This window comes from Rhincodon typus, chromosome 1 (assembly GCF_021869965.1).
Source record: "Rhincodon typus isolate 14 chromosome 1, sRhiTyp1.1, whole genome shotgun sequence".
Taxonomy (NCBI): domain Eukaryota; kingdom Metazoa; phylum Chordata; class Chondrichthyes; order Orectolobiformes; family Rhincodontidae; genus Rhincodon; species Rhincodon typus.
In genome coordinates this window covers 135,439,458-135,461,779 of record NC_063332.1, presented here as the reverse complement: position 1 = coordinate 135,461,779, position 22,322 = coordinate 135,439,458, and the positions used below count along the sequence as shown (strand labels likewise).

General features: G+C 38.8%; 1 protein-coding gene across 1 annotated transcript in view; it reads right to left on the bottom strand.

Moving 5' to 3' along the window:
- Window positions 1-4,843: 4,843 nt before the first annotated feature.
- LOC109911257 overlaps window positions 4,844-22,322 on the bottom strand; it is a 115,802-nt gene continuing 98,323 nt past the window's right edge. The window contains exon 6 of the mRNA XM_020510555.2: window positions 4,844-6,904. Coding sequence (XP_020366144.2) covers window positions 6,813-6,904 — 92 coding nt within the window. The 3' untranslated portion in view covers window positions 4,844-6,812. The remainder of the gene's footprint in view (window positions 6,905-22,322) is intronic.

The window sequence follows — 22,322 nt, the reverse complement described above, 5'->3', positions numbered from 1 at the left end:
AAAAGATAAGGTGGGTGAAGAGCCATCTATTTTAGGAGAGGTCAAATGAAAAGCTCTACAAACTATTTCTGTCAAATATATACTTGAGCTGTCATCAAATATCCAAGCAAACATTTGTCTTGTCGGCTGTAATGATAATTGCTGACTCTGGTTTTTGCCATGTCTCATATTCAGGTTATATCTGAGCTCTTTGAAATAAGAATCCAGACAATGCATTGACCTTAAGATGATTCAAATCAAGATAGCTTTCTTCTCTATTTCAGGGCATTGGCAGTCTTACAGCAAATTTGTGAAATACCAACCAGAGATGTAGATTCAGTTTTGCACAAAATGTTGCAACTTTCCATGGAGGAGATGGACACTGAAAAACTTATTTTGCAATAATAGTTATACATTAGGGTTATTAACTTCTTTATTGTTTAGTTGTTCTTTTTGTTATCTTATTTGTAAACTGTCATCTCCAAGGAGGAAATTGCGCAGCGCTGATCACCAGTGGAAACTGAGCACACAGAATAATTCTCATGTGGGAACAAAGCCTAAAGCCTCATTAAAATTGGGCCTCAGACCTCATTTAACTTAGACCAGTGAGCTGAGGACATCTGTTGTCCATTTTTGACTAATTACACCTTTGTGAAGCATTTTGGGATGTTTATCCATTTATAAAGACATGTTTTTGTTATATAAACCACACTATAAGGCTTGTGACCTCTTATTTTACAATGTATTTCTGTTGGAAATGTTTTTCCTCCCTATTCTGTTAATACAACTATACCAAATATTCTTAATTTTTAGTTAGATATCCAACAACATCATTACTGAAAACTCTAAGAGATATTTTGACTTTGGATGGTGTTGTAAAATACACTTTATTGACATGACCACACATTTAAACACCCTTACAAATTTTATTTCCACTAACTGCAAAATGGATCCCACAGTATCCTAATCGAATTGAGATTTTACAGGAACTCAATCATTTGTCCACTTCACAATCCACAGGCTTTTAAAAGTCAAATATATGATTGTTTTATTGCTGTTTCCTGATTAACTGTGTATTTCTTTTGCCCTCACTCTTACGGCTTCTAAGTAAAGAAGGCAACTGACATTTGAAATAACAAGGTGTAGAGCTGGATGAGCACAGCAGGCCAAGCAGCATCAGAGGAGCAGGAAGGCTGACGTTTCGGGCCTAGACCCTTCTTCAGAGAACTGACATTTGAAGTAGGTTGTAAAAGAAAGACTCGCATTTATATAGCACTTTTTATGACAACCAGATGTCTCGAAGCACATTTTGAAATGTGGTTAACATGACAGCTCCTGTGCGCTCTGTAAACTCTCTCAAACAACACTAATAATGACCAGATAATCTGCTTTTTGTGCTTTTGGTTAAGGAAGAAATATTGTTTAGGACAACAAGATGAACTCCTGCTCTTCTTTGAAGTATTGCCATGGGATCTTTTACATCTATTTGAATAAGAGAATGCCTTAGTTTGGGGCTCTTTCATTCTTGAGCAGTTTGGATGATGCAATGTTCCCTGCATCAGAGAATCTCAGTTTTGATTTTTGTGCTCATGATCTGGAATAAGGCTTAAAGCTGGAGAGTGAGAGTGCTACCCTGGAAAATCAAATATCTTACTTCCAATGCACAATAGATTAAAATATTTTAAAAATGTAACCTGTGAATTTATCAATGATTATGTGTTCATGTTTAATAATAAGCAAATGAAATAATCAGTAAAAATTCACTACAAAACAATCTATTTGGGTTTTTATCAACAATCGCTGTGAATTACAGATCAACAAACCACAGCCATACATCTATTTAAGCTCCCAATACTGACAACCTATATGTCCCCTAATATATTCTGAAATTTTTAAAGTACTGAAATAGAGCCTGACAATGTCAATGCATCATTTACTTTAAAAGCTCTTTGACTGCTCAATTGTGTGCTTATTCATGGAGAATGTCTTTCCGAGGTAATCTTACTATTGTGATTTCAGATCTTTTTCAGGATGATTGGACAAAGATCATAAAATCTTATAGCTGAAGTATCTAGTCATTCTAGGCAAATTGGCAATTCATGCTGTGCCTTCTTTTTAATACTGCTTTAGCTATTTATTTTAAACTGCATTGCACATAGATTTGTAGTGAATTCATAAAGGCACAAACAGAATTTTGTTTAAAAGTGTCACCACATAATATACAATGCTAAAAGAGGTCTTGATTTGTACTGATTTCAAAGGAAATATATTACTGTAAATTCATTACACAAAATATATTGTCTTTCAGTTGATGGTACAAATTCATCTTTGTTGAGAAATATATTGCGCTGAATTTTTCCTATTTTCCATATTGAATCAGGTGAGATTCATGGCCCCACTCTATCATGGATGAGAGTAATTTTTCCCACACAATCCTTTTCTCTTCTCTCCACTTTATTATTTATGCAGCCTACCTCCCTCACACAGTGGGGAAGAGAAAAGCGCTTGCCATTGCTGGGACCTTTTGCCTTTTGTACTGTTGGAACCATATTTAAGTCCAGCTGGAGATCATTTCAGATGCTGCAAGCCAGCCTCCCATAATGCGCAACCAGTATCACAAAGAATATGACTCAAAAAGGAAGCTGGCACTTTGCTTCACTGATATGGACTTGGAGATGCTAGTGCATGGGGAGACAAGGATGATTCTTTACCCTGCAGAATGCCAAAAGTGGGCTATGCCACCAGACTCAGCGAGCTGGGACTGAGTTGGTGGCCTGAGTCCGTGGTGTGGCCTGGGACAAACATAATGCACAGCAGTGTAGGAAGAAGGTGAATAATCTTCTGTACTTTCTCTGCTACCTTGTACTCGCAGGGCCACCACTCACTCTAGCTCTGCCACGGCACTCATCTCTCACCAAGGCTTGTCAACTACAACTCACACTGGTGCACGTACCACACCCACTCAATCGCTCTCACACATCTCATCATCCTAAATTACAAACCCTTCCTGCCGTCTGTGCTTCCTACTCATCTCACTACTTCTCTTCTTCCTGCATCATCTTTAATTACTCTTCTATCCATTTCCATCCAACCCAATCACTCCCTTTTGTCTTGTTTCAGGCTGAGAGGACCAAGTTTGCTAGAGGTGTGCTGAGAGAGGCAGCAGACATAGGGCTTTTAATGTCATACAAGGAAAAGATTGTTATGCTAGCTGTGGAGGAGAATGACCATTCATGTGGGGTATGGGAAGATGTCAGTGAGCAACCAATTCAACAAACCACCCTGTCCCCTGGCCAATATCTCTTGTCACTGGCTTGCTGCAATGTTTCAGCAAAGCTCGGCGTAAGCTGGAAGACCCATACGTCATTTTCCATTTGGAGACCCTGCAACCTTCAGGACTCAATATAGAGCTCAATAACTTTAGGGGTTGAACTCTCCTATGTCCCAGCCCCCATGCCCACACGTCAGGCCTCGTGATCACATAGTCTGCTATTACACACAACCCATTGTTAGCCACTAACAGTGTCCATTAGCAGCTATTTACCCTCCTAGCCAGGTTGTTATCCACTCCTTTGTCTGGCTAACTATTATTCTCTCTCTTTGGGCTCTATCCCCACCTATCGTTTACTCCTTACCCCCTCCCCTCACCCTATCTTCTGCATAAAAGCCGACATTTTCCTAGCTACCATTTGAGTTCTGAGGAAAGGTCACTGGACCCAAGACATTAATTCTGATTTCTCTTCACAGTTGCTGCCAGACCTGCTGAGCTTTTCCAGCAATTTCTGTTTTTGTTTCTCATTCACAGCATCCACAGTGCTTTTGGGTTTTATGGGATCAAGGATGACTGTCTTGAATGATGAGTGATCAGACTCCTGAATTATCTCTGTGCAACTCTCCAGTTAATCCCTGGAACTGGTCTTACTGGAACTCTAGAAATGACAGTGCCTCACTTCCCAGTCTGCAGCCCTGATCCTGACAACCCCAAGCAGATGCATGATCGTATCTAAGCTCCTGCACAAAAAGCAAGGCAATGCAAAGTTGTTGTGAGCATCTAAGTAAGCACAAAGTGAATAAGTGTTAATTGAACAAGCTGAGAACCCTAAGATACGCCCTGTTCTGAGACATGAAAGGAGTTCCTGTTCCTGCATGCAAAGGGCCATACAACAGCACCGTAATGAAAATAGTCAGTGTACTCTGAAGTGCAATAACGAAGTGGTGACTCATATTATAAGTAAACCAGAGATGTGCCAAGCTGAAGCAGTGACACTGGTGTGTGTCCAATGCCAATGTCTGTGGATCAAGGTTGCAGGCAATTGTTGCCCATGGAGTGGTCAAGATGAAGGTCTGGAGAAACCAGATACAAGCTGGAGCCACCAGGTACCCAATCTATCAACTAAGGAATCGTTATCATCTAGTTTCTCATGGGAGAACAGTAAATTGCAAATAAATGAGGGGAGGATTGGTAATAATGAGATGCTAATGCATGCAAAGGGCCCCCTCACCACTCAATAACCAGATTCTCTTCTCGCCGTTAAAACCTTTGGTGGAAAGTCAGACCTTTTTCTCAACATTGACAGTCTTACTTTTTTAAATATCTCACCATTGTTACAATGGAATTGCCATTGCCTACATCATTCCGGGATGGGAAAATTCTGCCCAAAGATGATTTATAAGCAAATAAAACACAGCTTAATATTCAGCCAAATTTCTTGAGAACTGTTATGCCACAGTTATAGCAAACCAAAGCAAATCAGAGTTGCTAACACTGGAATCACATCACAGTGATTCACAGTGATAAAACACTCAATGACTCTCAAAATTGCATAATATGTTCCCAAGCAAATAACAGACGTGAACACCAAGGTTATAACAAAATTGACATTTTATTATTAATAATGTGTAAATTGAGCAGAACACAGATGAACTACAAAGCAATCCAATTAAATCTATGATCTAATCCCAATCTTTTTTGACCACTAATCCCCATTCATACACTGACAGAGAGACAGACAAAATTAAGGGATAATTTTTTAACATATAATTGTAATTTGCCAGTCGATATCCATTTCAACAATGAATACCAAGACTTCATGAAATCTGATGGATTGTATCACAGCACATTGGACTGTTTACCTTGCTTGAATTTCAAAGTCACTGGACAATGCAAAGAGCTTGTGCAGACATCTAGAGACCTCTCCTTAGTGCTTATAAGACTGGGATTCTTTTCTCGGGACTTTCAATAAATCCAATTGTAGAATAACCAGAGAAGGCAAAACCAAAAAAACACAGTCCAGCATCTTCCAAAGCAACACTGCGTCCTGCTTTCAAAATACATACAAAACCACTTCTCTTTTTGTTTTTTTCATTTTAGCATTCTCAGTGGTTGGCTGGCCAACATCAGTCCTGTCTCAGTTGACCAATTCAATACTAAACCAGCTCTCAGCCCTCAAGCAAGGGGATTTTTTTTTAGGCTGGCAACTCGTGACTGGCGGGATTCCATTAGGATTAGTCCTGGGACTGTTTACAATATATATTAATGACTTAGAGGAAGGAAGCAAATGCACAGTAGCCAAATTTGCAGATGCCACAATAATAGATGGAAAGGAAGTTTGCAAGAGAGATACAGTTTACACAGAAATATTGATAGGTTAAGTAAGTGGGAAAAATTCTAGTAAATGGACTATAATGTGGGAAAATGTGAAGTTGATCACTTTCGTAGGGAGAACAAAAGTGCAGAATATTATTTAAATGGAGAAAAGCTGCAGAAAGCTACAACACAAAGGGACTTGAGGGTATGTGTACACGATGCACAGAAAGCTAGTACACAGGTGCAGCAGGTAATCAGGAAGGCTTAAAGAATGCTTAAGGAATATTTCAAGGGTGTTGGAGTATAAGAGTAGAGAGTCTTACTGAGACTATACAAGGTGCTGGTGAGACCCCCATTACTGGAGTACTGCGAACAGTTCTGGTCTTCTTATTTAAGGAAAAATATCATTTCATTGGCAGCGGTTCAGAGAAAGTTCACTAGGATGATCCATGGTATGGAGGAATTGCCTAATGATCAAAGGCTAAACCAGTTGGGACTCTACTCACTGGAGCTGAGAAAAATGAAAGGTGATCTCATTGAAATGTATTGAATTCTTAAGACACTTTACAGGGTAAATGCTGAGAGGTAAATCCTTCCCCTCATGGGAAGAGTCTAGGATCACAAAATAAGCATGGCAATAAATGAAATGTCAACAGCATCACTTTTACAGTGAGCAAATGGAGGAGAAAATTTTAACAGTGAGTGGAAGGCAAACCAAACATGGAGATCAAGAACTACAGTGGGCATGGCTGGGTCTAGATTTAGGAATGATGTAGGGTAGCCGAACTCTGTAAGCATCAGATGTAATGCACAATAGGTTTAGAAATTACAGCAGTGCTCGTCAGCATAAGAGTATCTGTTTAAAATAATAATTTGAAAAATAAACCTGAGGGTATTTATTAAACTACCTAAAATTGACTGGACTTTCAATCTTGCATCAATCTCCCAATTTTCATCACCCAATCCACCAAGGCACTAGAACTGAAGTATCTGTCTCAATATGTCACCCTGGAATTTCGCAAAAATTTTTCTGAAGAACCCTCCATGTCAAGTTTTGTATGTATTGTACTTCTATACAAGAAAATCATACATCATTTTATTTATGCTAGAATATAATACATGCAGCATTAGACCAAAAGCGAATCCTCAACAGATCAGAAGGGCTAACATTTGCATCAGAGGAACATGAGTTCACTGATCCTCAAGGAGTATTCTGATGGGAACATGCAAATCACTCTGAAATGACTCAGTTCATCAAGTCAATATCAGTGAAATCTGATCCTGGGGCTTTGAAGGACCAATTGTCAAGGCTGTCTGTGTTTTCTTGGTCAAGGTTTGCTGTAAAACAAAACAGATGAAAATAAAGTACCTGAAAGTTAATGTCCAGATTGAAATGAGCTACTATTGCTTTAATTAAACAGTTAACAATGTGAGATGGTATTGTGTTAGAAACTAGGATCAGGAAGAAAGGAGACGGTATTGTTTACAAATTTATTTAAGAGGATGATAATTCGACAGGCTCAAATTTCATAATGCACAGCACACCGTCCAGTCTCCTTCTCTTTCAAGTGATTAACACTCAAGGAAATCAGAGAGAACACTTTCCTGCACAATCGTGTTAAAGATACTTACATTGTGCTCATGGTAGGTAGCCTCACTCACTAGGATTGTGCTCAAGTACCTAATCAAAGCAATGAGTGGGTGAGGCTTCCCACTGTGAGCATAAGATCAGAAATCTATGTTTTAACCATGGTGTTAAGGAGTTACACCAGCTTTGTCTTCCCTGCATATGAAGTTTTGATTGATTAGAAATTTCATTAACAGAATTGTAAGGTGTTGCCAGACTTTCTGATCCTTCACACCTCAATAGTTCTCCACATCAAGCTCCAGTCTTAAGTGTGCTCGGTAATTGTTCTAGCACACAAGGCAAGCAACAGCATACTTCCCATTTGATGTCCATAGCCACCAGTAGAGGAGGACCACACCTGACAATGGCGGCAATAAACTAGTACCCATTCTGAATGTCCATTTCAACAAGGTATCTAAGAAAAGATAAAATCACATAGCTCTGAAACTCAGCAGATATTTTTTATTCTTTCATCAGGTTTAGGTACAGCTAGCAGACCATTTATTGCCTATCCCTATCTGTCATTGATAATGTGGTGGCACACCATCTTAATTGGGTACTTTGTTTAGGTCATTACAGAGGTACTTAAGCTTTTCTACATCGTTCTATGTAGAACATCCACCAGGCTCAACACTGTGTGGGCAATCTGCATGGCCAGTTTATCGTAGAATCATAGAATCCCTACAGTGTGGAAACAGGACCTTCGGCCCAACAAGTCCACACTGACCCTCAGAGCATCCCACCCAGACCCATCCCTCTTTAACCCACCAAGCCTACTCTTCCCTGAACACTGTGGGCAATTTAGCATGATCAATCCGCCTAACCTGCACATCTTTGGACTATGGGAGGAAACCAGAGGCACCCAGAGGAAACACATGCAGATATGGTGAGAATGCGCAAACTCCACACAGACAGTCACCCGAGGATGGAGTTGAACTCGGGTGCCTGGCACTGTGAGGCAACAGTGCTATCCACTGAGCCACCATGCCGCCCCGAGCACAATGCCCAAGCAATTTGATGTAAATGAATGATGGCTTTAAGTTACAATGGCCTCAACAGGAAACTAGTGTATTTGAGTTTGTGCGGAGGAATTGACCTACAAAGTCATACTTCCTTGGATGACCCTTTACTAAAGTCACATTGAAAAGATTATGCAAAGATCAGCTCTAAGACAAGTATCACAACTGCTCTCAGCTCATTGTAATATGTCTTGGATCTTCCTGTAGCCATCCAAATTGACAATTAATCCAGCCCCTGCAGTTTGCAGTTTTCATTGTGGTTCTCTGGGGACAGGTGGCATTGCCATTTCTTTCAGCATGGAAGACAAAATAAGGAGGATGGCTCAAGAGAGTTCGCATGTTCTCCTTGTCTTTCTCAACAGTTCAGAACTATTGTGATAGGAGAGAAACTACTCCTAGTAATCTCAGGTGAACCCTTCGATGTGTCCTACAGATCTGAATGCTGCTTAGGCTGTGAAAATCTGTACTTTTCTTCCCCTCCCATTGTAGAGAAGGCTTTCCTGAACCAAATAATTCCTCACCTACATCTGGTCTTCTCCATTCTAAAACAGAATCCCTACAGTGTGAAAAATTCTACTGCCCATTTTCTCCCACTAGATGTAACATTCTCATTTTTCTTTCCTTAAAAATTAAACCTTGTAAATGGATATCCTCATGTGGCACTACAGCAACATGGTTGACTGGATTCATTTGTTCATTACTGATAAGCTGCACATACCAGTTCTCACCTCCAGAGACAGCTGTTGATCAAAAGACATCAGGGAGATACTTTTTGATCCTTGTTAATAAAGTCTCTTGTCTTGATTTGTTGTAGTTATACTGACATGAACTTAAGTGCAGTGAATACTGTTGACCTCTTTATGTTTTCAATTGCCTCCTTCTTTGAACTTTTGCTTGGGTTTTAAAATATAGTCAATTTCCATATCTTGGCACAACAACAGAAAGAACTTCTAATAAATTCCAAGGTACTTTGCAGACGAATTACAAAAAAAAAAGACATCAAACTATATTCTAAAATATTAGATCAGGCAACTAAAAGCTCGATTATAGAGGCACATTTTAATAAGAATCTTAAAGGAGAAAAGGGAGGCTGAGGAGTGTCTGGAGGGTATTGTAGAACTTGGGGCCCAAGTAGCTGAAAGTACAACCAACAATGGTGAATCAATTAAAATTAGGAATGCTCAAGAGGCCAACAGATATCCTAGAGGATTTTACAGCTGAAGGAGATTACAGATGTTGTGAAATGATGCACATGCACCTTTCAGGGCATAAATCTTAAACTGACAGCGAAGAAGGTTACCTCAGAGTACAACAGGATCTTGATCAGATGAGCCAATGCGCTGAGCAGTGACAGATGGAGTTTAATTTAGATAAATGTGAGATGCTGCATTTTGGAAAGGCAAATCAGGGCAGGATTTACACACTTCATGTTAATGTCCTGGTGAGTGTTGCTGAACAAAGAGACCTTGGAGTGCACGTTCATGGTCCCTTGAAAGTGGAGTCACAGGTAGATGGGATAGTGAAGAAGGCATTTGGTATGCTTGCCTTTATTGGTCAGCGCATTGAGTATAGGAATTGGGAGGTCATGTTACAGCTGTACAGGACATTGGTTAGGCCACTATTGGAATACTGCATGCACTTCTTGTCTCCCTGCTACAGGAAGGATGTGTATGGAATGAGCTACCAGAAGAAGTGGTGGAGGCTGCTAAAATTACAACATTTAAAAGGCATCTGGATGGGTATATGATTAGGAAGGATTTAGAGGGATTTGGGCCAAATGCCGGCAAATGGGACTAGATTAATTTAGGACATCTGGTCATCATGAATGAGTTGGACCGAAGGGTCTGTTTCTGAGCTGTGTATCTCTATGACTGTATGCTGTTAATCATTATTGAAAGTGATGATAGGGCTGGAGAATGGGACTAGCTTGGTAGCTCTTTTGGGAGCTGGTACATGGCACAGTGGTCTAATGGCCTCTTTCTGTAAAATTCTATCATTCTATTACTTAGTTATAAACAGGATATGATACAGTGGTCCCATGACTCTGTACCAAGAATGCAGCAACAGTAAAGAAGTCACATATGCAAACACAGCCTCCCAGTTAACTCTATTTAAATAGACTTATCTTCTAATAAAGAAACCGTATTATTGCTTTACTAGCAATACATTTATGATAAATTGAAGAGCATGACAAAAGAGATAGGGTGGGGTAAAGCTGGAAAGGGACTTGAAAGCAAAGATGAGAATTTTAAAATCAAGACATTGGGTTCAACAAGGACCAATCAACAAGTACAGATAGGGGAAGGGCAGCAATCCATTTAAGTCTAGAGTTAACAAAGACATAATTATGGGTTCCAGCATCAGATAAATTGAGGCAGGGACAAAGTTGAGCAATGTTATGTAAGTAGGAATAGATTAGTGATGATGGTAGTTTGAAGTCCAGTTCTCATTTTAGGGTCAAATGTAACACCAAGGTTGTGAACAAACCATCTTAATCTCAGAAAGTTAGCAGGGAATGGATGGAGTCAGTAACTAAGGAACAGAGTTTGGAGTGGGATCCAAAACAGATTATTTCAGTCTTCTCAATGTTTAATTGAACGGCATTCGAGCAAATTTATTCCTTACTGAATCCTGATCAAATTGTAAGTTACCAAAGTTGTTCAAATGAGGACCGAACATGTTGAGTTGGTTTTCAACCATCTCAAAAGAACTAAAATAGCTGAGATACTTGGAATTACAACAATGATAAATAATAACAAACCTGTGTTCATCCAGCTCTACACCTTGTTATCTCAGATTCTCCAGTATCAGCAGTTCCCACTATCTCTGTATGAGTTTAAGATTGTTTTCAAATCATTTAAAATTTTGTCCCTGTTTTCAAATGTCAGAGCTTTATTAACATCAAACACCCAGGTATAACATAACCATTTTTGTGACATGTCAAATTATTTATCAACCTGAACAATTAATCTACCATTTTGACCACCAGGGTGTTGTTGAGGTGAGTTTGTCTCTGTGAACCTAATAGGTATGCATCATGGAGATTTGCAGCCATGTATAATTTTTAAATCCATGATCTCATTAAGTTGCTAATCAAACAATTAATTAAGATTAATGATATTAAAATAACTTAATGTTGTTAAGATTTATTCATAATGAAATATCACAAATGCCTTGTGCATGCCTTCAGGCACATGAAATGCAAACAGGAAGTATCAAGAAATGAATAAGAGAGTTTGAGTTGCTTTGAAGATTGAATGACAAGGTTTTGTGGGCCTGCTGCAATTCCCTGGTCACAGTTGTATATCTTGGAAAAGAAATTCACCTTCAGCATGGGTACATACTGATGGCGATGGACTTTAACAATCACGAAGCATATATAAGCATAGTTGATCCATTACGCAACATTGTACTCCACTCGCACTCCGACTAAAGTTGAACTTCATCTACCTCAACTTAAGAAGACCTCAGACATCAAACAATGTCTTCCCAGTTATGAATTTTAAAAAAATGTCAATGTACTTTAAGATTTCTAAAGACTACCAGGATGAGTGAATCCATGCAAGAGTGCATGAAGTAGAAACCAGTTGTAAAGCACATTGTGATTCTCTGCAGCTGAAGAGCATATCATACAAAATACTACCTTGAAATTCTCAGACCAGGCATGCTACATGCCTGAAATAACTGTGTAAATCTCAGACAAAACAAATTATAGATCTTTCAGTAAATCAAGAGAATATAAAACAATTCCACCCTGAATATGCAAACACCCCATCTGTAAAGAAGTGTCTCGTATCATATTCTTCACTTAAACATGCAATGTTTGCCACTAAAAGCAAAATGACAGCTTACAATTGGGGTTTCTGTATGGAATAACCATCAACAATGCCAACATTGGCTCAGGAGGTCAGTATTCTGCCAGTCGAACATCAGTGTGCCCTTACGTTCAAATGACTAGAGGGAGTATTTATAGATTTACAATCCCCTCTTTAGCTCCTATGAGAAAAAGAAAACAGACTGAGGACAGTATTGCAATTATCACCTTTTCTTCTATCTTTTAAACAGGTTTAACACAATTATATAGAGTGCAGTAGGAGCAACTTGTTGCAATTTGACAATTTGTTGGGGAAGAATGTATATAAATTTGTTCCTGTTTCAAATGTTAGTTCAGGCTAGAGACGAAATTCATCTATAAAAATGGTAATAATTTTTTTTCACATTTAAGAAAACTATACAAAGAATAGAAGATATACACTGCAAGCCTCTAATCAGATTGAAGCATTCAATCCATTGCCGTTTCCCATAGGTTTAAATTACTATATAAATATCAATGACTCGGATGTGAGTATATTCAGTACAAAATTACAGAACCAATCAATACAATTGAATTGGTTCACACTCAGGATATGAGTGTCATTGGCTAGTTCGATATTAATTGCCCATCCCCAATTGTCTTTGAGGAGGTGGTGGTGAGCCGCCTTCTTTGAGCCACTGTGGTCTGTGCGCTGAAAGTATAACCTCAGTGCGACTGGCAACTCTAACTCTAATTCTAATGTCACCACCTCAACGTCTTTGTCCGCTGAAGAAGAGAATTAATTTCTTCCGAGGTGCTCCAGGTGCAAGAGGCAAGAGGCTACTGTGCCATTCATGCCCCCTGTATCACAGACAGAGTTTGAGGAACCTGACCCAGTGCTAAACCACCCCAAGAGGAGCTACAAAACAAAGATGGCTTATGTCCTTGGTCTTGGAGGGGGCGCAGGGGGGATGTATTGACTGTAACTAGGTCAGCCAGGTGGACATTATGGTATATGAGTATATGAGTTCCCTGATTGGGGCTGTTAATCTGGTCTAATCAGGGAGTCCTGGCTGACAAATAAGAACAGGAGTGTCAAACATCATGTTCAGTCTGAGAGCTGGCTCTAAGGGGGTTGTATCAGTGTCAAGGACTTTCCATGTGTAATTAAAGGATGACTTGCTGACGGGATACTGGACTCTGTGGAGTTGTTTCAGTAATGGATAAGGATCTCTTCACATAAAGGCGTCTTTTTGAAGTCAGGTCAAATATACCTGCGACCAGCTGGTGACTTGGATCATCTGTCGTTGTCTGCCGTAACCCTCAATTATACTCCCTCAATCATTTTTGCTTTATAGGTGAGGTCCTCTCTCTGTCCACCTAAAATATCGTTAGCACTAATGAAACATTCAGGCTTTCTCTTGCCAAATTTGTTAAAATAAAGCATTATGGAAGACAGATGGATTAACTTAAAGGGAAATGGTTGTTGCCGACATCACTTTCACAGCCCGCCCTCTGGCAGTAATTAGATCAAAGGCTAGGTCACAAGATTATATGAAAAAATTCATTTAAGTCACTTCCCTATCGTCAATTTTCAATCTTAGATTCCTCCTGACTCTTTGGAATAAACTGAGGTCCCAGTGCAACTTCAGATCACTGCAAGTAGAAATAATTCCGCAACTCTTTCTGATTGAAGGAATCGTTGACCCACACTCTACAAACTGTAGAAAACTGCTTTAAACAAAACTCCACTGTACAAGTCAGAAGCTACTTTGGAGAATTGAGTAATGGTTGTTTCTGCTATTCTAAAAGGGGAAAAGTTTAATCTTGAAAGGAATGTAGCTATAAATTGTAATTGCATATGGTACTGGGATTCAGGGTTCCCAAGAATATGGGTATCAGGTTTTTGACAACATTATAACTGGTTGACAGCAGAAATTCTTTTGGCTTTACAGTCATTATATAGTTGTTCAGTCATATAGAGTATTGGCTTATGCAGTGTTTACAGGGCATTTAGTTCAACTAGTCCATGTCGATGTTTGTGCTCCCTGTACCCCTCCTCATCAAACAGTTCATTTAAGTTTATGATTTTTCATATTATATTGAGTTTTGGATTGTTTATTTTGAATAGAATAATTTAAGAATAGCTGTTACTCTTAACTAGTACCAATTCTAAATCTGAGCAAAAAGGAATCTAATCTATAAATATATATTTTATTCAAATGTTCTTTCTATTTACTCAGTAAATTGATGCTCTTGTACTTTTATATCATCAGCTGGACAAGTCTCAGTTCAGCCCAACATCAGGTTCTCCATTCAGCTTACGACCAACCCAGAAGTCACTTCTGTGAAAAATAAACTAAATGCGAAAGCCATGTTAGCACACTGAAGATAGGGTGTGATCTGAGTAATATTGTCTTTTGAGTATTTTCATACTCCTTTCACACTTAATAGTGTAAAAAGTAGAAGGAGTCAAGGGTTGATCAACAATTTGCCAGATTTTGCCATAAATTTCCATTCCATGTCAATAAGTGTCTTCATTCCAATTGATAGAGAAATTTGTCCTGTATGGCAGAAGTGTTGTATGGGATCCCAAAATTCATAGGGAGAAGAATCCTGCTGAATATCAATAAGAATTCATACCCAAAGCTCCAATTTCCACGAGCTGGGATTGTCTGGAGTGAGGCTTGCTCATTGTATTTTCTGAGTCAGAGATCAGAATACTACTTAAGGCAAAGGTCACTCTGTCAGAAATACTGAGTGCTAAAAATCTCAACTGGAGTGCATTCATTGTGATGAGAATAATGGTATAGGATCACAGCAAAATATAAGCAAAATTCTCCTCATTTTGCTCATCTTTTTGCCAATTCCCTTGAATCTTTTACAATTAATTATCTCTTTCCATTGGAATTAATTTAATTTTACATAATTCTTAATTCAAACGTCTCTAAAAGTTTGCAAAAACTAAAATATCTTTTCAATGTCCACACAATTCAACAGAGCAATTGAACAAAAATTCACTTGCGTTTAATTTTGGCCACTGTATAGAAAACATATTTGCATTAGAAATGATATTGGAAACAAAATTAGGACTGATCCCAAATGGAAGAGACATTAGCTTTGGGAAAAGATGATCAAAACTGAAGATTTAGCACCTGTAAAGGGCATAAAGAGAAGCTTCAAAGTTGAAAAAAATTCTTAAAGGGCTTTAAATTCTAAACAAGACCAGAAAAATAGGATAAGAAGATGTAATTAAATAATAACAATAATAATGTAAGTAAATAATAAATATACAGCAGATATTGTGAAAAACCTTTTCAAAGAGTGGGAGTTTTTTGGAATTGTCAGTCAAACAAAATAATGAACAGAAAAAGAAATTCTATTGATTCAAATATAACCAGATGCAATGATGTGCCATGATTAACGTCCTGGAGGGATGATGATTGATAAGTTAAAAAGCGTATCTTCATTTTAGACCATTGAATGTTCAAATACCTCTCTTCATTTACTTAATCACAAGGAGCACTGGGCGTGCTTTCCTAGTTGAAAACTCACAGGATACGAAGCATTGAATCAAGGTTTCCAAAACAAGACTGTCAGGTGAGGTGATGACAGGAGGATATTCTGATACAATCTGTAGACTCTGACAGACAGCAGCTGCTATTCAGCCCTGGCTCTCAGCTTGACTGATCTAAAAAAAATCTTTAAAAAGTAAATTCAGAATTGCTTATAGCTTATTTATCATAGAAATGAGAGATCAAAGGATTAATAGATAGACATTATTGTCATTTTTGGCTTCCTTATCTAACTCTATTAGTATAGCCCGCTATTCCTTTCTTACTCAGTGGCTTATCTAGCCTTCTCTTAGACATATTCCTACGACAGGTATTTGGTCCAACTACTTGTAATATCAAGTTCTATAGTTTCATCAATGTACGGGTAAAGAAGCTTCTGAATTCCTTACTCAGTTCCTTAATAACTATCTATTATAGCTTACCTCTAGTTTTAATTTTCCCCACATGTGGAAATGTTGAATTCACTCAACCCAATCCTAAGGCAAGTTTGGCAGTACGGGCATTTAATCAAATGGGGTCCCACCCATTTTCTGTCTCTGCCCGATTAGTCCAATGCAGGTAAGCTCATGGATGGCCTTCTTGTCTGATGTCAATTGAGGCCATTAAGTAGACAATTAATGTCCAATTAAAGGATACATTTAGCCAGTAGCGACTGTGGTTTACAGTGCCCTTAACGGGCTACGCATGTAAATTATTCAGTTGGAAACATAGTTGATTTACTGATGGTTGTTATTTGATGAAAGAAAAGGATAATTTGGTGATGGGAAATAAAAGTGTAAGACCACTTCTGGATATAAACCAAAACTGTGGTGGATGGAGGATTCATTATTCGCTAAGCCTGAAAAGCAAGTCCTCAGATTTGCTTAAGTTTTCCATAGGGGATCCCTTGTTTTCAGGCATTCAGGTTCCAACTCCAACCAGGACACAACATTGAGTGCCATGTACTGTCCTTGCTGCCAACACTGCACCCTCCCCCCCACCTCATCCCAGATCTCACTCTCATTTATCTTTGATCTGGGGTCTCCAGAAATCTGGAGCATGTGCTGCTGCATTAATAGCAAGACCCATCACTCCTCCTGTGGTGCTGCCATCAATGGATGGCTGCTGGCCTCTGAGTGATTGGCAGTTCCCTGGGAGCAGCATTAATATTTACCTCTGTGGTCTGAGATCGCTACCAAGACCTTCCACTGGTTACTTTAATTATCTACGAGCCATTTTATGCCAGTGAGACATGGGGTTATCGCTGACTCTGCAGACAGTGGCTGACCAAATGCAGACTGAGTGACCACTTTGCAGACCACCTGTGCTCTGTCAACGAGATTGACATTGACCTTCAGGTCAGTTGCCATTTTAATATATTATCTCGCTGTCCTGGTAGGATTTCTATCCTTTAACTGCACGAGTGTTCCAGTGAAGCCCAATACAAGCTGGAGGAGTAACATTTAATTTTCCATTCAAGCAATTTGCAACCTTCAGAACTCAACATTAAGTTCAATAACTTCATACCATGAACTCTGACCTTAATTTTGATTTACCCTTTCCTACTTTTCTTAGTGTATTGTTTGCATGGATTTGCTTTCAGCAGAGCTGACCCAGTTTCTGCTAGTAACACCTATCATTAAGACCCAACCTTCCTCTAGATCTTCTCTACTTAGTTTAGCACTCTGTTTGCATTTTGCTGAGCACCGTTCCATTTGTTCCACTTGTTGCTCCTCCATGCTTTTTGTGTAGCAGAAAGACCAACACTTTTCCAGGTCCCTCATGTTCCACAGAAGAGGCAAATTAGACTCAAAACATTGGCTCTGGTTCTCTCTCCACAGTTGCGGTGAGGCATGTTGAATTTCTCTAAGACATTTGTGGTTTTATTGCAGGCAATGTTATCTATATTCTACATGAGTTAGGCATGAATTAACCACATTATTATCTGAATGGTGACAGTTTAGGAAAATGTGAGGTGAATGAGACCTGGGTGTCATGCTGGAACAATCGTTGAAAGTTGGTATGCAAGTGCGGCAGGCAGTGAGGAAAGCTATTGGAGGCTGGCCTTCTTAGCAAGGGGATTGAAATATCAGAGTAAGGATATCTTGCTACATTTATACAGGGCCTTGGTGAGGCCAAACTTTGAGTATTGTCTGCAGTTTTGGTCTCCTAGTCTGAGGAAGGACATTCTTGCTATTGAGAGAATGCAGCAAAAGTTCAACAGACTGATTCATGGGATGGCTGGACTGATCCTTGAGCAAAGACTGGATGGACTGGGCTTTAGAAGAATGAGGGGGGATCTCATAGAAACATATAAAATTCTGATGTGACTGGACAGGCTAAAAGTGGAAAAAAATGTTCCCAATGTTGGGAAAGTGCAGAACTAGGGGTCACAGTCTAAGAATAAGGGGTAAGCCATTCAGGACTGAGATGAGGAAGAATTTCCTCACTCAGAGATTTATGAACCTGTGGAATTTTCTCCTACAGGAAGCTGTTGGGGCCAGTTCATTAGATATTTTCAAGAGGGAACTGGACATGGCCCTTGTGACTAATGGGATCAAGGAGTATAGATAGAAAGCAGGAAAGGGATACTAAGGTTGCATGATCAGCCATCATCAAATTGAATGGTGGTGCAGGTTCACTGGGCTGAATGGCCTCTGCTGCACCTATTTTCTATGTTTCTATGTAAACTGTGGTCAAATATAGACTATGATTTTCATGTTAAGTAGCAAACATAAGCAAAAATTTTCTTAGCAGCCTACCCAGACATTAGTGACCACTGTGGGTCACAAGGGATTTCAACATTTTAGCCATTTAATCTTTTCACTCAGATCTGTGGCCGTTGGATTTTCAAGAATTTATTTAAGGTGGGAACCATCCCAGCTCAATTTTTGAAGACAATTTTTGTTCACCTCCCAGCTTCATGGAACTTCACGGAGCAGGCTGCCACTTCAGGTTTACTGAGTTGACAACTGAATTCCAGGCACCTTTGCCAGCACTCTGACTTGTAGCTACACTGAACAGGGACGTCTTCAGCTTCAATAAGATAACACTGTTCCTGTACCCTTGCTATGAGTCAGCTGCACTGAACAACCTTTGCTTCTGACCTTTTCCTTTACCCTAGTACTGACTCTGTACTGAACTATGTTTCCTGGGCTTTTCCTAGGCTTATGATCCCCAAACAATCACAAAATTTTAAGTCCATTCACAAGTTTGTTAATGTCCTCATGTAATTTGGAATCATTACATAGATTTTTCACAAAACAGAAATAAGCCATTTGATCCATTGTGTCTCTGCTGGCCTTCTAAAGGTGAGCTTCACATACATCCCCTCTCCTGCCTTCTCTCCACATCCTTGCACATTCCTTTTAGAACAAAGAACAAAGTCTTCAGATATTTAGAATATTTATAAATATTTATGACACAGAAGAAAGCCACTTTTCCTATTATGTTATCACCTGTAAAAAAATAAACGTTTCTAGAGCTTGGTCTGTTTAACTGGAGGTTTCAAGACTTCACGTGCAAATCCACGTGCCTTTAAAGTTTTTCTGCCTCTGATACCTTTTTGGTCAGTGAGTTTCAGACCCCAAGTTACCCATGGGGGTAAGATATTTTGCCTCATGGCCCCTGTGATCCGTCTGCCAAACATTTTAAGACTATTCCTCTAGTCACTGATCATGCTGTTAAGGGAAATAGGCCCTACCTGTCCATTCTGTCCAGGCCCCTCACAGCCATGTAAACCTCAATCAAATCTGTTTCAGTTCAGTCTTTCCTCCTAGCTGCAATTTTCCAACCCTGACAACATTCTTGTAAATCTCCTCTGTACGCTCTCAATTTATTCCCCCACAGTTTAGTGTCAATTGCATATTTCTACATTGTTTTTTGATTCTTAAGTCTAAATCATTAATATAAATTCTAGACAATCATTGTTCCAGTGCTGATCCTTGTGAAACACCATCTACATTGTTGGTTTATCTAGTTATACTGTTCCTCATATAAGGAAACAGTCTTACTGTATCCACTCGATTAAAAACGCTATTATTTCCTTTAATATGAAGGCCATTAATTTTTCACCATGATAAGTTGATTGGTCTATATTTCCCTGGACATGTTCTATCTCCCTTGTGAAATTCAGCAAAACCTTAGTATCTGCCATCTTCTGGCATGACAACTTCCTCCATCAGTGTATAGTATCTCTTCCCCAGACTCTATTATAACATACAGATGTAACTTATCTTGTCCGGGTGTTTATAGTTTTGTTCCCTGTCTTCAGAAAACAGATCAATGGGAATTAAATTTCTATAGATTATGCACTAGATAATGTGAAAAATGTTTCACTTCTACTTGCAGCAGCTCACACTTTGATTTTCCACTAAAGCCAATAGATAGAACATTGATGATTGGTTACCAGTGAGTACAGAAGGAGAAAATCTACCCTGAGGTTTCCCATTCCTCTTTGACATTTAATTGTTTGCAGCAGATGGGAAATCCACCTAAAATAGATGGCTGTCTTTATTAGTTGATGCAAATTTGTATCCCATTGTATCAAAGATGCCCTGATTGCACTTTATGCAGTGCTTGAGCAGGGAAGCTACGACAACTTCTCAGTGAGCAGCTCTGCAGATACAACAGCTCTCTGAACATAAGAGATCCTTTCATAGAACCAGGAAGAAGAGAAGTTGCCACCTGTTCCTTTACATCCTGAAACCCACTCACTATATCCTGTCTTCCTGCTCTTAGTTCAGGTTGGCAGCCTTTGACCTCTTAAATATACTGTCCTGCCCATGAACCTGTTGACCATTTGGAATGGGTGGCTAGCTGGAGTTATGTACATGAGACCCAGGAGTTACAATATGTTTGTGTTTCATACTTGTCCCATGACTACTAGCCTGAAAAGCCATTCAGGATTAAAATACATCCTTTCGTCTCTCTGTGTCACATTTCTGCTGTTGGGTGTTTCAAAAAGGACATTGATAGAAGAGCCTTAACACTGAGCGATAGTAGCTTCAAATAACATCAAATGATTTATCAAATTGAATATGATAATTGTATAATGAAGCTTACTGGCTTTAGTGAGACATTCAAACCAAAAGCATGCCCACATAAGTGTGTGGAGACAAGAGTCCCATTAACTTACAATTTCCATTAACTGAATTACCTTGATACATTTAACGTCTGAAAGGAAAGAAGCGATGGAGCAGGAGAAAGGATGGAACTGAATTAGAAGACAACTACATCATCAACAACAAGAAAGAAAACATAATAGAGACATCATAAATGTTGTAGATTAAAAATACCATCTGCATTAAACTGAAAAACAAATACATTTGAGGAAAAATCACTGATTTCTCTGAGTACTATAATTAAAACTACAGTCTTTTTGAATAAATATTTGATTTAGTTTTACATACTGATCAGAAATATTGTTCACCTAATGGGGCCATACATGCACCAGAGATCAACAAGAAAGATGGATATACATTCACAATGATCTCTAACAAAATATGAAATCCTTTTCACACTTATATCATATAAATATAAATAATATAAATTGAGTAAGGCTATGTCTATTTAAAATTCATACCACAAGACAAAGTATCAATTTTTAGTGATGTAACAAATTGCTTCACAATGGATACGTATTTTGGTTCTTGATCTCCCTGCTAGAACTGTAATAGTACAGTACAGAGAAGAAGAAATTCAGATACATCTAATTATTAAAAGCTTGTTAAGTGTAGGATATTTTTTGTACGAGGAGTGAAAACTCTGAAGTGTATTATTTCTAAAACAGACACTTGCATCTATTGGCAGAAAATAAACGGAAAGTGAAATTTCTTCCTTTGTTCTCACTGTTTACACATCTCCTAAAACTCAGTCTAAAGCTCAACTGCTTTCAAATAAACTGAAACTGATTACTGAAAAGGCAGCATTCTTCATATTGCTATGATTATCACTTTGACTAAACCTCCCATCTTATTTTGAGGATATATTTTTCAAAAGGAAACTCCTCATCACTCTAAAATTATTGTTAAAATTGTGATTCTTTTATGTGTGTAGCCTTTCAGAGGATACCGAGAAATTAATCGTAGGATTTTGATTGCAAAAATTGACACATAAGTTTAAGCATCAGCTTTCTGGTAGTCATTAATGGCAGGCAGACTCACAGAGTCATAGAGATATGCAGCACAGAAACAGACCCTTTGGTCCAACTCATCCATTCCAACCAGATATCCTAAATTAATTAGTCCCATTTGCCAGCATTTGATCCATATCCATCTAAACTTTTCCTATGCATATACCCCTATTCAGATGCCTTTTAAATGTTGTAATTGTACCAGCCTCCGCCACTTCTGGCAGCTCATTCCATATGTGCACCACCTTCATGTGTGAAAAATTTGCCCCTTAGGTCTCTTTTAAACCTTTCTCCTCTCACCTTAAACCTATGCCCTCTAGTTTTAGGCACCCCCACCCCAGGGATAAGACCTTGTTTATTTATCCTATCCATGCCATTAATGATTTTATAAACCTCTGTAAGGTCACCCCTTGGCCTCCAATGCTACAGGGAAAATAGCCACAGCCTATTCAGCCTCTTACTGTGGCTCAAACCCTCCAACCCTGGCAACATCTTTGTAAGTCTTTTCTGAGCCCTTTCAAGTTTCACAATATCTGTCCTATAGCAGAGAGACCAGAATTACATGTAGTATTCCAAAAGTGACCTAGCCAATGCCTTGTACAGCTACGACATGATCTCCGAACTCCTATA